Raw genomic sequence first — 15,810 nt, 5'->3', positions numbered from 1 at the left:
CTCAGATGTTTGGGGTCTGAAGGTTCCAGTGTTGCTGACCCCTGACCTTCCACTCACCACACTCTTGATGATCTCATCCTTTCCATCGTGTTTCTGCACCTTCAGCAGGTGATAGCTGAAGTCCAGGATGTCAAAGCGTCTCTGTTGACCCAGTAGGGAGATGATCATACACCCAGCCCAGTGGAGACCGTCCCCAAAACACTGCCTGGAAAATACAACACAGGTTATATACCCAGCCCAGTGGAGACAGTCCCCGACACACAGGTTACATACCCAGCCCAGTGGAGACCGTCCCCGAAACACAGGTTATATACCCAGCCCAGTGGAGACCGTCCCCGAAACACAGGTTATACACCCAGCCCAGTGGAGACAGTCCCCGACACACAGGTTATACACCCAGCCCAGTGGAGACAGTCCCCGACACACAGGTTATATACCCAGCCCAGTGGAGACCGTCCCCGAAACACTGCCTGGAAAATACAACACAGGTTATACACCCAGCCCAGTGGAGACAGTCCCGACACACAGGTTATATACCCAGCCCAGTGGAGACAGTCCCCGACACACAGGTTATATACCCAGCCCAGTGGAGACAGTCCCCGAAACACAGGTTATATACCCAGCCCAGTGGAGACCGTCCCCGAAACACAGGTTATACACCCAGCCCAGTGGAGACCGTCCCCGACACACAGGTTATATACCCAGCCCAGTGGAGACAGTCCCCAAAACACAGGTTATATACCCAGCCCAGTGGAGACAGTCCCCGAAACACAGGTTATATACCCAGCCCAGTGGAGACAGTCCCCAAAACACAGGTTATACACCCAGCCCAGTGGAGACCGTCCCCAAAACACTGCCTGGAAAATACAACACAGATTACATACCCAGCCCAGTGGAGACAGTCCCCGAAACACAGGTTATATACCCAGCCCAGTGGAGACAGTCCCCGAAACACAGGTTATATACCCAGCCCAGTGGAGACAGTCCCCGAAACACAGGTTATACACCCAGCCCAGTGGAGACAGTCCCCGACACACAGGTTATACACCCAGCCCAGTGGAGACAGTCCCCGACACACAGGTTATATACCCAGCCCAGTGGAGACAGTCCCCAAAACACAGGTTATATACCCAGCCCAGTGGAGACAGTCCCCGAAACACTGCCTGGAAAATACAACACAGGTTATATACCCAGCCCAGTGGAGACAGTCCCCGAAACACAGGTTATATACCCAGCCCAGTGGAGACAGTCCCCGAAACACAGGTTATACACCCAGCCCAGTGGAGACCGTCCCCGACACACAGGTTATACACCCAGCCCAGTGGAGACCGTCCCCGACACACAGGTTATACACCCAGCCCAGTGGAGACAGTCCCCAAAACACTGCCTGGAAAATACAACACAGGTTATACACCCAGCCCAGTGGAGACCGTCCCCGACACACAGGTTATACACCCAGCCCAGTGGAGACCGTCCCCGAAACACTGCCTGGAAAATACAACACAGGTTATATACCCAGCCCAGTGGAAACAGTCCCCGAAACACAGGTTATATACCCAGCCCAGTGGAGACAGTCCCCGAAACACAGGTTATACACCCAGCCCAGTGGAGACAGTCCCCGACACACAGGTTCCCAGGGCTGGTGTTTAGAACGACGGAGAAAGAGGGCATGGTGTAGGGGAGTTCTGGAGAGAGAGGGAGAAAGAGGTCAATGAGTAGGGTAGTTCTGGAGAGAGAGGGAGAAAGAGGTCAAGGAGTAGGGTAGTTCTGGAGAGAGAGGGAGAAAGAGGTCAATGAGTAGGGTAGTTCTGGAGAGAGGGAGAAAGAGGTCAAGGAGTAGGGTAGTTCTGGAGAGAGAGGGAGAAAGAGGGCATAGGAGTAGGGTAGTTCTGGAGAGAGAGGGAGAAAGAGGGCAAAGGAGTAGGGTCGTTCTGGAGAGAGAGGGAGAAAGAGGGCAAAGGAGTAGGGTAGTTCTGGGGAGAAAGAGGGCATTGGAGTAGGGTAGTTCTGGAGAGAGATGGAGAAAGAGGGCATGGTGTAGGGTAGTTCTGGAGAGAGAGGGAGAAAGAGGTCAAGGAGTAGGGTAGTTCTGGAGAGAGAGGGAGAAAGAGGGCAAGGAGTAGGGTAGTTCTGGAGAGAGAGGGAGAAAGAGGGCAAGGAGTAGGGTAGTTCTGGAGAGAGAGGGAGAAAGAGGGCAAGGAGTAGGGCAGTTCTGGAGAGAAAGGGAGAAAGAGGTCAAGGAGTAGGGTAGTTCTGGAGAGAGAGGGAGAAAGAGGTCAAGGAGTAGGGTAGTTCTGGAGAGAAAGAGGTCAAGGAGTAGGGTAGTTCTGGAGAGAAAGAGGTCAAGGAGTAGGGTAGTTCTGGAGAGAAAGAGGTCAAGGAGTAGGGTAGTTCTGGGGAGAAAGAGGTCAAGGAGTAGGGTAGTTCTGGAGAGAGGGAGAAAGAGGTCAAGGAGTAGGGTAGTTCTGGAGAGAGAGGGAGAAAGAGGGCATAGGAGTAGGGTAGTTCTGGAGAAAGAGAGAGAAAGAGGGCAAAGGAGTAGGGTAGTTCTGGAGAGAGAGGGAGAAAGAGGGCATAGGAGTAGGGTAGTTCTGGAGAGAGAGGGGGAAAGAGGTCAAGGAGTAGGGTAGTTCTGGAGAGAGAGGGAGAAAGAGGGCAAAGGAGTAGGGTAGTTCTGGAGAGAGAGGGAGAAAGAGGGCAAAGGAGTAGGGTAGTTCTGGGGAGAAAGAGGGCATAGGAGTAGGGTAGTTATGGAGAGAGACGGAGAAAGAGGGCATGGTGTAGGGGAGTTCTGGAGAGAGAGGGAGAAAGGGGTCAAGGAGTAGGGTAGTTCTGGAGAGAGAGGGAGAAAGAGGTCAAGGAGTAGGGTAGTTCTGGAGAGAGAGGGAGAAAGAGGGCAAGGAGTAGGGTAGTTCTGGAGAGAGAGGGAGAAAGAGGTCAAGGAGTAGGGTAGTTCTGGAGAGAGAGGGAGAAAGAGGTCAAGGAGTAGGGTAGTTCTGGAGAGAGCGGGAGAAAGAGGTCAAGGAGTAGGGTAGTTCTGGAGAGAGGGAGAAAGAGGTCAAGGAGTAGGGTAGTTCTGGAGAGAGAGGGAGAAAGAGGGCAAAGGAGTAGGGTCGTTCTGGAGAGAGAGGGAGAAAGAGGGCAAAGGAGTAGGGTAGTTCTGGGGAGAGAGGGAGAAAGAGGGCAAGGAGTAGGGTAGTTCTGGAGAGAGAGGGAGAAAGAGGGCAAGGAGTAGGGCAGTTCTGGAGAGAGAGGGAGAAAGAGGTCAAGGAGTAGGGTAGTTCTGGAGAGAGAGGGAGAAGAGGTCAAGGAGAAGGGTAGTTCTGGGGAGAAAGAGGGCATAGGAGTAGGGTAGTTCTGGAGAGAGATGGAGAAAGAGGGCATGGTGTAGGGTAGTTCTTGAGAGAGAGGGAGAAAGAGGTCAAGGAGTAGGGTAGTTCTGGAGAGAGAGGGAGAAAGAGGGCAAGGAGTAGGGTAGTTCTGGAGAGAGAGGGAGAAAGAGGGCAAGGAGTAGGGCAGTTCTGGAGAGAGAGGGAGAAAGAGGTCAAGGAGTAGGGTAGTTCTGGAGAGAGAGGGAGAAAGAGGTCAAGGAGTAGGGTAGTTCTGGAGAGAAAGAGGTCAAGGAGTAGGGTAGTTCTGGAGAGAAAGAGGTCAAGGAGTAGGGTAGTTCTGGAGAGAAAGAGGTCAAGGAGTAGGGTAGTTCTGGAGAGAAAGAGGTCAAGGAGTAGGGTAGTTCTGGAGAGAAAGAGGTCAAGGAGTAGGGTAGTTCTGGAGAGAGAGGGAGAAAGAGGGCATAGGAGTAGGGTAGTTCTGGGGAGAAAGAGGTCAAGGAGTAGGGTAGTTCTGGAGAGAGAGGGAGAAAGAGGTCAAGGAGTAGGGTAGTTCTGGAGAGAGAGGGAGAAAGAGGTCAAGGAGTAGGGTAGTTCTGGAGAGAGGGAGAAAGAGGTCAAGGAGTAGGGTAGTTCTGGAGAGAGAGGGAGAAAGAGGGCATAGGAGTAGGGTAGTTCTGGAGAGAGAGAGAGAAAGAGGGCAAAGGAGTAGGGTAGTTCTGGAGAGAGAGGGAGAAAGAGGGCATAGGAGTAGGGTAGTTCTGGAGAGAGAGGGGGAAAGAGGTCAAGGAGTAGGGTAGTTCTGGAGAGAGAGGGAGAAAGAGGTCAAGGAGTAGGGTAGTTCTGGAGAGAAAGAGGTCAAGGAGTAGGGTAGTTCTGGAGAGAAAGAGGTCAAGGAGTAGGGTAGTTCTGGAGAGAAAGAGGTCAAGGAGTAGGGTAGTTCTGGAGAGAAAGAGGTCAAGGAGTAGGGTAGTTCTGGAGAGAAAGAGGTCAAGGAGTAGGGTAGTTCTGGAGAGAGAGGGAGAAAGAGGGCATAGGAGTAGGGTAGTTCTGGGGAGAAAGAGGTCAAGGAGTAGGGTAGTTCTGGAGAGAGAGGGAGAAAGAGGTCAAGGAGTAGGGTAGTTCTGGAGAGAGAGGGAGAAAGAGGTCAAGGAGTAGGGTAGTTCTGGAGAGAGGGAGAAAGAGGTCAAGGAGTAGGGTAGTTCTGGAGAGAGAGGGAGAAAGAGGGCATAGGAGTAGGGTAGTTCTGGAGAGAGAGAGAGAAAGAGGGCAAAGGAGTAGGGTAGTTCTGGAGAGAGAGGGAGAAAGAGGGCATAGGAGTAGGGTAGTTCTGGAGAGAGAGGGGGAAAGAGGTCAAGGAGTAGGGTAGTTCTGGAGAGAGAGGGAGAAAGAGGGCAAGGAGTAGGGCAGTTCTGGAGAGAGAGGGAGAAAGAGGTCAAGGAGTAGGGTAGTTCTGGAGAGAGAGGGAGAAAGAGGGCAAGGAGTAGGGCAGTTCTGGAGAGAGAGGGAGAAAGAGGTCAAGGAGTAGGGTAGTTCTGGAGAGAGAGGGAGAAAGAGGTCAAGGAGTAGGGTCGTTCTGGAGAGAAAGAGGTTAAGGAGTAGGGTAGTTCTGGAGAGAAAGAGGTCAAGGAGTAGGGTAGTTCTGGAGAGAAAGAGGTCAAGGAGTAGGGTAGTTCTGGAGAGAAAGAGGTCAAGGAGTAGGGTAGTTCTGGAGAGAAAGAGGGCATAGGAGTAGGGTAGTTCTGGAGAGAGAGGGAGAAAGAGGGCATAAGAGTAGGGTAGTTCTGGAGAGAGAGGGAGAAAGAGGGCAAGGAGTAGGGTAGTTCTGGAGATAAAGAGGTCAAGGAGTAGGGTAGTTCTGGAGAGAAAGAGGTCAATGAGTAGGGTAGTTCTGGAGAGAAAGAGGTCAAGGAGTAGGGTAGTTCTGGAGAAAGAGGGCATGGTGTAGGGTAGTTCTGTGTGAATGAGACCAGTGGACTCAATAGGCTGAGACCAGTGGACTCAACAGGCTGAGTGGGTGAGACCAGTGGACTCAACAGGCTGAGACCAGTGGACTCAACAGGCTGAGACCAGTGGACTTAACAGGCTGAGTGAATGAGACCAGTGGACTCAATAGGCTGAGTGAATGAGACCAGTGGACTCAACAGGCTGAGTGAGTGAGACCAGTGGACTCAATAGGCTGAGTGGGTGAGACCAGTGGACTCAATAGGCTGAGACCAGTGGACTCAACAGGCTGAGTGAATGAGACCAGTGCACTCAATAGGCTGAGTGAATGAGACCAGTGGACTCAACAGGCTGAGTGAATGAGACCAGTGGACTCAACAGGCTGAGACCAGTGGACTCAATAGGCTGAGACAAGTCGACTCAATAGGCTGAGACCAGTCGACTCAATAGGCTGAGACCAGTCGACTCAATAGGCTGAGTGAATGAGACCAGTGGACTCAATAGGCTGAGTGAATGAGACCAGTGCACTCAATAGGCTGAGTCAATGAGACCAGTGAACTCAACAGGCTGAGACCAGTGGACTCAACAGGCTGAGTGAATGAGACCAGTGCACTCAATAGGCTGAGTGAATGAGACCAGTGGACTCAACAGGCTGAGTGAATGAGACCAGTGGACTCAATAGGCTGAGACCAGTGGACTCAATAGGCTGAGACCAGTGGACTCAACAGGCTGAGTGAATGAGACCAGTGCACTCAATAGGCTGAGTGAATGAGACCAGTGGACTCAATAGGCTGAGACCAGTGGACTCAATAGGCTGAGACCAGTGGACTCAATAGGCTGAGACCAGTCGACTCAATAGGCTGAGTGAATGAGACCAGTGGACTCAATAGGCTGAGTGGGTGAGACCAGTGGACTCAACAGGCTGAGTGAATGAGACCAGTGGACTCAACAGGCTGAGTGAGTGAGACCAGTGGACTCAATAGGCTGAGTGGGTGAGACCAGTGGACTCAATAGGCTGAGACCAGTGGACTCAATAGGCTGAGTGAGTGAGACCAGTGGACTCAACAGGCTGAGTGAATGAGACCAGTGGACTCAATAGGCTGAATGAGTGGGACCAGTGGACTCAATAGGCTGAGTGAATGAGACCAGTGGACTCAACAGGCTGAGACCAGTGGACTCAATAGGCTGAGTGAGTGAGACCAGTCTACTCAATAGGCTGAGACCAGTGGACTCAACAGGCTGAGTGAGTGAGACCAGTCTACTCAATAGGCTGAGACCAGTGGACTCTAGGCTGAGACCAGTCGACTCAATAGGCTGAGTGAGTGAGATCAGTGGACTCAATAGGCTGAGTGAGTGAGACCAGTGGACTCAATAGGCTGAGACCAGTGGACTCAATAGGCTGAGTGAGTGAGACCAGTGGACTCAATAGGCTGAGACCAGTGGACTCAATAGGCTGAGACCAGTCGACTCAATAGGCTGAGTGAGTGAGACCAGTGGACTCAATAGGCTGAGTGAGTGAGACCAGTGGACTCAATAGGCAGAGTGAGTGAGACCAGTGGACTCAATAGGCTGAGTGAGTGAGACCAGTGGACTCAACACGCTTAGTGAATGAGACCAGTGGACTCAATAGACAGAGTGAGTGAGATCAGTGGACTCAATAGGCTGAGTGAGTGAGACCAGTGGACTCAACAGGCTGAGTGAGTGAGACCAGTCTACTCAATAGGCTGAGACCAGTGGACTCAATAGGCTGAGTGAGTGAGACCAGTGGACTCAATAGGCTGAGACCAGTGGACTCAATAGGCTGAGTGAGTGAGATCAGTGGACTCAATAGGCTGAGTGAGTGAGACCAGTGGACTCAACAGGCTGAGTGAGTGAGACCAGTCTACTCAATAGGCTGAGACCAGTGGACTCAATAGGCTGAGTGAGTGAGACCAGTGGACTCAATAGGCTGAGACCAGTGGACTCAATAGGCTGAGTGAGTGAGACCAGTGGACTCAATAGGCTGAGACCAGTCGACTCAATAGGCTGAGACCAGTCGACTCAATAGGCTGAGTGAATGAGACCAGTGGACTCAATAGGCTGAGTGAGTGAGACCAGTGGACTCAATAGGCTGAGTGAATGAGACCAGTGCACTCAATAGGCTGAGTGAATGAGACCAGTGGACTCAACAGGCTGAGACCAGTGGACTCAACAGGCTGAGTGAATGAGACCAGTGCACTCAATAGGCTGAGTGAATGAGACCAGTGGACTCAATAGGCTGAGACCAGTGGACTCAATAGGCTGAGACCAGTGGACTCAATAGGCTGAGACCAGTCGACTCAATAGGCTGAGTGAATGAGACCAGTGGACTCAATAGGCTGAGTGGGTGAGACCAGTGGACTCAACAGGCTGAGTGAATGAGACCAGTGGACTCAACAGGCTGAGTGAGTGAGACCAGTGGACTCAATAGGCTGAGTGGGTGAGACCAGTGGACTCAATAGGCTGAGTGAGTGAGACCAGTGGACTCAATAGGCTGAGTGAATGAGACCAGTGGACTCAATAGGCTGAATGAGTGGGACCAGTGGACTCAATAGGCTGAGTGAATGAGACCAGTGGACTCAACAGGCTGAGTGAATGAGACCAGTGGACTCAACAGGCTGAGACCAGTCGACACAATAGGCTGAGTGAGTGAGACCAGTCTACTCAATAGGCTGAGACCAGTGGACTCAATAGGCTGAGTGAGTGAGACCAGTCTACTCAATAGGCTGAGACCAGTGGACTCAACAGGCTGAGTGAGTGAGACCAGTCTACTCAATAGGCTGAGACCAGTGGACTCTAGGCTGAGACCAGTCGACTCAATAGGCTGAGTGAGTGAGATCAGTGGACTCAATAGGCTGAGTGAGTGAGACCAGTGGACTCAATAGGCTGAGACCAGTGGACTCAATAGGCTGAGACCAGTCGACTCAATAGGCTGAGTGAGTGAGATCAGTGGACTCAACAGGCTGAGTGAGTGAGACCAGTGGACTCAATAGGCTGAGTGAGTGAGACCAGTGGACTCAATAGGCTGAGTGAGTGAGATCAGTGGACTCAACACGCTTAGTGAATGAGACCAGTGGACTCAATAGACAGAGTGAGTGAGACCAGTCTACTCAATAGGCTGAGACCAGTGGACTCAACAGGCTGAGTGAGTGAGATCAGAAACTCAATAGGCTGAGTGAGTGAGACCAGTGGACTCAACAGGCTGAGTGAGTGAGACCAGTCTACTCAATAGGCTGAGACCAGTGGACTCAATAGGCTGAGTGAGTGAGACCAGTGGACTCAATAGGCTGAGACCAGTGGACTCAATAGGCTGAGTGAGTGAGACCAGTGGACTCAATAGGCTGAGACCAGTCGACTCAATAGGCTGAGACCAGTCGACTCAATAGGCTGAGTGAGTGAGACCAGTCTACTCAATAGGCTGAGACCAGTGGACTCAACAGGCTGAGTGAGTGAGATCAGTGGACTCAATAGGCTGAGTGAGTGAGACCAGTGGACTCAACAGGCTGAGTGAGTGAGACCAGTCTACTCAATAGGCTGAGACCAGTGGACTCAATAGGCTGAGTGAGTGAGACCAGTGGACTCAATAGGATGAGACCAGTGGACTCAATAGGCTGAGTGAGTGAGACCAGTGGACTCAATAGGCTGAGTGAGTGAGACCAGTGGACTCAATAGGCTGAGTGAGTGAGACCAGTGGACTCAATAGGCTGAGACCAGTGGACTCAATAGGCTGAGTGGGTGAGACCAGTGGACTCAACAGGCTGAGACCAGTGGACTCAATAGGCTGAGTGAGTGAGACCAGTGGACTCAATAGGCTGAGTGAGTGAGACCAGTGGACTCAATAGGCTGAGTGAGTGAGACCAGTGGACTCAATAGGCTGAGACCAGTGGACTCAATAGGCTGAGTGAGTGAGACCAGTGGACTCAATAGGCTGAGTGAGTGAGACCAGTGGACTCAATAGGCTGAGTGAGTGAGACCAGTGGACTCAATAGGCTGAGACCAGTGGACTCAATAGGCTGAGTGAGTGAGACCAGTGGACTCAATAGGCTGAGTGAGTGAGACCAGTGGACTCAACAGGCTTAGTGAATAAGACCAGTGGACTCAATAGACAGAGTGAGTGAGACCAGTGGACTCAATAGGCTGAGTGAGTGAGATCAGTGGACTCAATAGGCTGAGTGAGTGAGATCAGTGGACTCAATAGGCTGAGTGAGTGAGACCAGTGGACTCAACAGGCTGAGTGAATGAGACCAGTGGACTCAACAGGCTGAGACCAGTGGACTCAATAGGCCGAGTGAGTGAGACCAGTCTACTCAATAGGCTGAGACCAGTGGACTCAACAGGCTGAGTGAGTGAGACCAGTCTACTCAATAGGCTGAGACCAGTGGACTCTAGGCTGAGACCAGTCGACTCAATAGGCTGAGTGAGTGAGATCAGTGGACTCAATAGGCTGAGTGAGTGAGAGCAGTGGACTCAATAGGCTGAGACCAGTGGACTCAATAGGCTGAGACCAGTCGACTCAATAGGCTGAGTGAGTGAGATCAGTGGACTCAACAGGCTGAGTGAGTGAGACCAGTGGACTCAATAGGCTGAGTGAGTGAGACCAGTGGACTCAATAGGCTGAGACCAGTGGACTCAATAGGCTGAGTGAGTGAGACCAGTGGACTCAATAGGCTGAGACCAGTCGACTCAATAGGCTGAGACCAGTCGACTCAATAGGCTGAGTGAGTGAGACCAGTCTACTCAATAGGCTGAGACCAGTGGACTCAACAGGCTGAGTGAGTGAGATCAGTGGACTCAATAGGCTGAGTGAGTGAGACCAGTGGACTCAACAGGCTGAGTGAGTGAGACCAGTCTACTCAATAGGCTGAGACCAGTGGACTCAATAGGCTGAGTGAGTGAGACCAGTGGACTCAATAGGATGAGACCAGTGGACTCAATAGGCTGAGTGAGTGAGACCAGTGGACTCAATAGGCTGAGTGAGTGAGACCAGTGGACTCAATAGGCTGAGTGAGTGAGACCAGTGGACTCAATAGGCTGAGTGAGTGAGACCAGTGGACTCAATAGGCTGAGACCAGTGGACTCAATAGGCTGAGTGGGTGAGACCAGTGGACTCAACAGGCTGAGACCAGTGGACTCAATAGGCTGAGTGAGTGAGACCAGTGGACTCAATAGGCTGAGTGAGTGAGACCAGTGGACTGAATAGGCTGAGTGAGTGAGACCAGTGGACTCAATAGGCTGAGACCAGTGGACTCAATAGGCTGAGTGAGTGAGACCAGTGGACTCAATAGGCTGAGTGAGTGAGACCAGTGGACTCAATAGGCTGAGTGAGTGAGACCAGTGGACTCAATAGGCTGAGACCAGTGGACTCAATAGGCTGAGTGAGTGAGACCAGTGGACTCAATAGGCTGAGTGAGTGAGACCAGTGGACTCAACAGGCTTGGTGAATAAGACCAGTGGACTCAATAGACAGAGTGAGTGAGACCAGTGGACTCAATAGGCTGAGTGAGTGAGACCAGTGGACTCAACAGGCTGAGTGAATGAGACCAGTGGACTCAACAGGCTGAGACCAGTGGACTCAATAGGCCGAGTGAGTGAGACCAGTCTACTCAATAGGCTGAGACCAGTGGACTCAACAGGCTGAGTGAGTGAGACCAGTCTACTCAATAGGCTGAGACCAGTGGACTCTAGGCTGAGACCAGTCGACTCAATAGGCTGAGTGAGTGAGACCAGTGGACTCAATAGGCTGAGTGAGTGAGACCAGTGGACTCAATAGGCTGAGTGAGTGAGACCAGTGGACTCAATAGGCTGAGACCAGTGGACTCAATAGGCTGAGTGAGTGAGACCAGTGGACTCAATAGGCTGAGTGAGTGAGACCAGTGGACTCAATAGGCTGAGTGAGTGAGACCAGTGGACTCAATAGGCTGAGACCAGTGGACTCAATAGGCTGAGTGAGTGAGACCAGTGGACTCAATAGGCTGAGTGAGTGAGACCAGTGGACTCAACAGGCTTAGTGAATAAGACCAGTGGACTCAATAGACAGAGTGAGTGAGACCAGTGGACTCAATAGGCTGAGTGAGTGAGATCAGTGGACTCAATAGGCTGAGTGAGTGAGATCAGTGGACTCAATAGGCTGAGTGAGTGAGACCAGTGGACTCAACAGGCTGAGTGAATGAGACCAGTGGACTCAACAGGCTGAGACCAGTGGACTCAATAGGCCGAGTGAGTGAGACCAGTCTACTCAATAGGCTGAGACCAGTGGACTCAACAGGCTGAGTGAGTGAGACCAGTCTACTCAATAGGCTGAGACCAGTGGACTCTAGGCTGAGACCAGTCGACTCAATAGGCTGAGTGAGTGAGATCAGTGGACTCAATAGGCTGAGTGAGTGAGAGCAGTGGACTCAATAGGCTGAGACCAGTGGACTCAATAGGCTGAGACCAGTCGACTCAATAGGCTGAGTGAGTGAGATCAGTGGACTCAACAGGCTGAGTGAGTGAGACCAGTGGACTCAATAGGCTGAGTGATTGAGACCAGTGGATTCAATAGGCTGAGTGAGTGAGACCAGTGGACTCAACACGCTTAGTGAATGAGACCAGTGGACTCAATAGACAGAGTGAGTGAGACCAGTCTACTCAATAGGCTGAGACCAGTGGACTCAACAGGCTGAGTGAGTGAGATCAGTGGACTCAATAGGCTGAGTGAGTGAGACCAGTGGACTCAACAGGCTGAGTGAGTGAGACCAGTCTACTCAATAGGCTGAGACCAGTGGACTCAATAGACTGAGTGAGTGAGACCAGTGGACTCAATAGGCTGAGACCAGTGGACTCAATAGGCTGAGTGAGTGAGACCAGTGGACTCAATAGGCTGAGACCAGTGGACTCAATAGGCTGAGACCAGTCGACTCAATAGGCTGAGTGAGTGAGTTCAGTGGACTCAATAGGCTGAGTGAGTGAGACCAGTGGACTCAATAGGCTGAGTGAGTGAGACCAGTGGACTCAATAGGCTGAGTGAGTGAGACCAGTGGACTCAACACGCTTAGTGAATGAGACCAGTGGACTCAATAGACAGAGTGAGTGAGACCAGTCTACTCAATAGGCTGAGACCAGTGGACTCAACAGGCTGAGTGAGTGAGATCAGTGGACTCAACAGGCTGAGTGAGTGAGACCAGTCTACTCAATAGGCTGAGACCAGTGGACTCAATAGGCTGAGTGAGTGAGACCAGTGGACTCAATAGGCTGAGACCAGTGGACTCAATAGGCTGAGTGAGTGAGACCAGTGGACTCAATAGGCTGAGTGAGTGAGACCAGTGGACTCAATAGGCTGAGTGAGTGAGACCAGTGGACTCAATAGGCTGAGTGAGTGAGACCAGTGGACTCAATAGGCTGAGACCAGTGGACTCAACAGGCTGAGACCAGTGGACTCAATAGGCTGAGTGAGTGAGACCAGTGGACTCAATAGGCTGAGACCAGTGGACTCAATAGGCTGAGTGAGTGAGACCAGTGGACTCAATAGGCTGAGACCAGTGGACTCAATAGGCTGAGTGAGTGAGACCAGTGGACTCAATAGGCTGAGTGAGTGAGACCAGTGGACTCAACAGGCTTAGTGAATAAGACCAGTGGACTCAATAGACAGAGTGAGTGAGACCAGTGGACTCAATAGGCTGAGTGAGTGAGATCAGTGGACTCAATAGGCTGAGTGAGTGAGATCAGTGGACTCAATAGGCTGAGACCAGTGGACTCAATAGGCTGAGTGAGTGAGACCAGTGGACTCAACAGGCTGAGACCAGTGGACTCAATAGGCTTAGTGAGTGAGACCAGTGGACTCAATAGGCTGAGTGAGTGAGATCAGTGGACTCAATAGGCTGAGTGAGTGAGATCAGTGGACTCAATAGGCTGAGTGAGTGAGATCAGTGGACTCAATAGGCTGAGTGAGTGAGACCAGTTGACTCAACAGGCTTAGTGAATGAGACCAGTGGACTCAATAGACAGAGTGAGTGAGACCAGTGGACTCAATAGACAGAGTGAGTGAGACCAGTCGACTCAATAGGCTGAGTGAGGAGCGATTGATAAAGTGGTTGACAGTAGTCCACTGAGAGGGAGTTGGGGGGGTGGAGGATTAAGGATGGAGGAAGAGGAGGAAAATAGGGTTAGAGGCAGAAGTTTCAAATGTATAGTATTAGAAAGTGGCTTAAGCACCAGATACGGGACTGGAAGGATGATAGGTCCTCTGAAAGTTTAGTTTTCCTAGATTTTCACTCAGCTGCCCCCCCGTCCTGTTCTGTTAGCTCACAATGAGTTACTCGGAGCAGGAGGGGCTGACCCGGCCGGGAGGAGAGGGGACCGTGCGAGTCATAGGATGTGGAAAGGGAGGAGAGTAGGGCCGAAGAGGCAGAATCAGGAGACAGAAGGGAGAAGGATTTAGCAGAAGGGAGAGATGATAGGATAGAAGAAGAGAGAGTAGTGGGAGAGAAAGAGAGCCCCTTAAATTGAAATTGAATTGAGAGAGAGCGGTGATTGCGACGGCATTTCAGGGACTGTCTCCACTGGGCTGGGTATATAACCTGTGTGTCGGGACTGTCTCCACTGGGCTGGGTGTATAACCTGTGTGTCGGGACTGTCTCCACTGGGCTGGGTATATAACCTGTATGTCGGGACTGTCTCCACTGGGCTGGGTATATAACCTGTGTGTCGGGGACTGTCTCCACTGGGCTGGGTGTATAACCTGTGTGTCGGGACTGTCTCCACTGGGCTGGGTGTATAACCTGTGTGTCGGGACTGTCTCCACTGGGCTGGGTATATAACCTGTGTGTCGGGACTGTCTCCACTGGGCTGGGTATATAACCTGTGTGTCGGGACTGTCTCCACTGGGCTGGGTGTATAACCTGTGTTGTATTTTCCAGGCAGTGTTTCGGGGACTGTCTCCACTGGGCTGGGTATATAACCTGTGTTTTGGGGACTGTCTCCACTGGGCTGGGTATATAACCTGTGTTTCGGGGACTGTCTCCACTGGGCTGGGTATATAACCTGTGTGTCGGGGACTGTCTCCACTGGGCTGGGTATATAACCTGTGTTGTATTTTCCAGGCAGTGTTTCATGGACGGTCTCCACTGGGCTGGGTATATAACCTGTATAACCTGGGTATATAACCCGGGCTGGGTATATAACTCCTTGACCTCTTTCTCTCCAGAACTACCCTACTCCTATGCCCTCTTTCTCCCTCTCTCTCCAGAACTACCCTACTCCTTGACCTCTTTCTCTCCAGAACTACCCTACTCCTATGCCCTCTTTCTCCCTCTCTCCAGAACTACCCTACTCCTTGACCTCTTTCTCCCTCTCTCTCCAGAACTACCCTACTCCTTGACCTCTTCTCTCCAGAACGACCCTACTCCTTGATCTCTTTCTCTCCAGAACTACCCTACTCCTATGCCCTCTTTCTCCCTCTCTCTCCAGAACTACCCTACTCCTTGACCTCTTTCTCTCCAGAACTACCCTACTCCTTGACCTCTTTCTCTCCAGAACTACCCTACTCCTTTGCCCTCTTTCTCCCTCTCTCTCCAGAGAGTGATACTGTGATATGAGGTTGTCTCATCTAGATATATGAATATACTAACTACTGTGATATGAGGTTGTCTCATCTAGATATATGAATATACTAACTGTGATATGAGGTTGTCCCACCTAGCTATCTGAATATACTAACTACTGTGATATGTGGTTGTCCCACCTAGCTATCTGAATATACTAACTACTGTGATATGTGGTTGTCCCAGCTAGCTATCTGAATATACTAACTACTGTGATATGTGGTTGTCCCACCTATCTATCTGAAGATGAATATACTAACTACTGTGATATGTGGTTGTCTCACCTAGATATATGAATATACTAACTACTGTGATATGTGGTTGTCTCGCCTAGATATATGGATATACTAACTACTGTGATATGTGGTTGTCCCACCTAGCTATCTGAATATACTAACTACTGTGATATGTGGTTGTCCACCTAGATATCTGAATATACTAACTACTGTGATATGTGGTTGTCTCACCTAGCTATCTGAATATACTAACTACTGTGATATGTGGTTGTCCACCTAGCTATCTGAATATACTAACTACTGTGATATGTGGTTGTCTCACCTAGATATCTGAATATACTAACTACTGTGATATGTGGTTGTCCCACCTAGCTATCTGAATATACTAACTACTGTGATATGTGGTTGTCTCACCTAGCTATCTGAATATACTAACTACTGTGATATGTGGTTGTCTCACCTAGCTATCTGAATATACTAACTACTGTGATATGTGGTTGTCCCACCTAGCTATCTGAATATACTAACTGTGATATGTGGTTGTCTCACCTAGCTATCTGAATATACTAACTACTGTGATATGTGGTTGTCTCACCTAGATATATGGATATACTAACTACTGTGATATGTGGTTGTCCACCTAGCTATCTGAATATACTAACTACTGTGATATGTGGTTGTCCACCTAGCTATCTGAATATACTA

The 15,810-nt window shown here is 50.7% G+C and overlaps 1 protein-coding gene across 7 annotated transcripts in view; it reads right to left on the bottom strand.

Annotated features, from left to right (window-relative positions):
• The window catches only part of cyfip1 (cytoplasmic FMR1 interacting protein 1), a 123,075-nt gene that overhangs the window by 865 nt on the left and 106,400 nt on the right, over positions 1–15,810 (bottom strand). For 5 of the 7 annotated variants that reach the window (XM_090227922.1, XM_090227467.1, XM_090228787.1 and 2 more), the window contains one exon: positions 58–205. In XM_090227922.1, coding sequence (XP_090084048.1) covers positions 58–205 — 148 coding nt within the window. Of the gene's footprint in view, positions 1–57; positions 206–760; positions 858–1,290; positions 1,388–15,810 lie in introns of those variants that run through there. The other 2 variants (XM_090229040.1, XM_090229091.1) reach the window with 2 other exon arrangements.

The sequence above is a fragment of the Oncorhynchus mykiss genome, chromosome 1, assembly GCF_057628025.1.
Source record: "Oncorhynchus mykiss isolate SJ-2025 chromosome 1, ASM5762802v1, whole genome shotgun sequence".
NCBI classification, from domain to species: domain Eukaryota; kingdom Metazoa; phylum Chordata; class Actinopteri; order Salmoniformes; family Salmonidae; genus Oncorhynchus; species Oncorhynchus mykiss.
The sequence above is the reverse complement of the archived record's forward strand: the minus strand, read 5'-3'. Positions and strand labels throughout refer to the sequence as shown.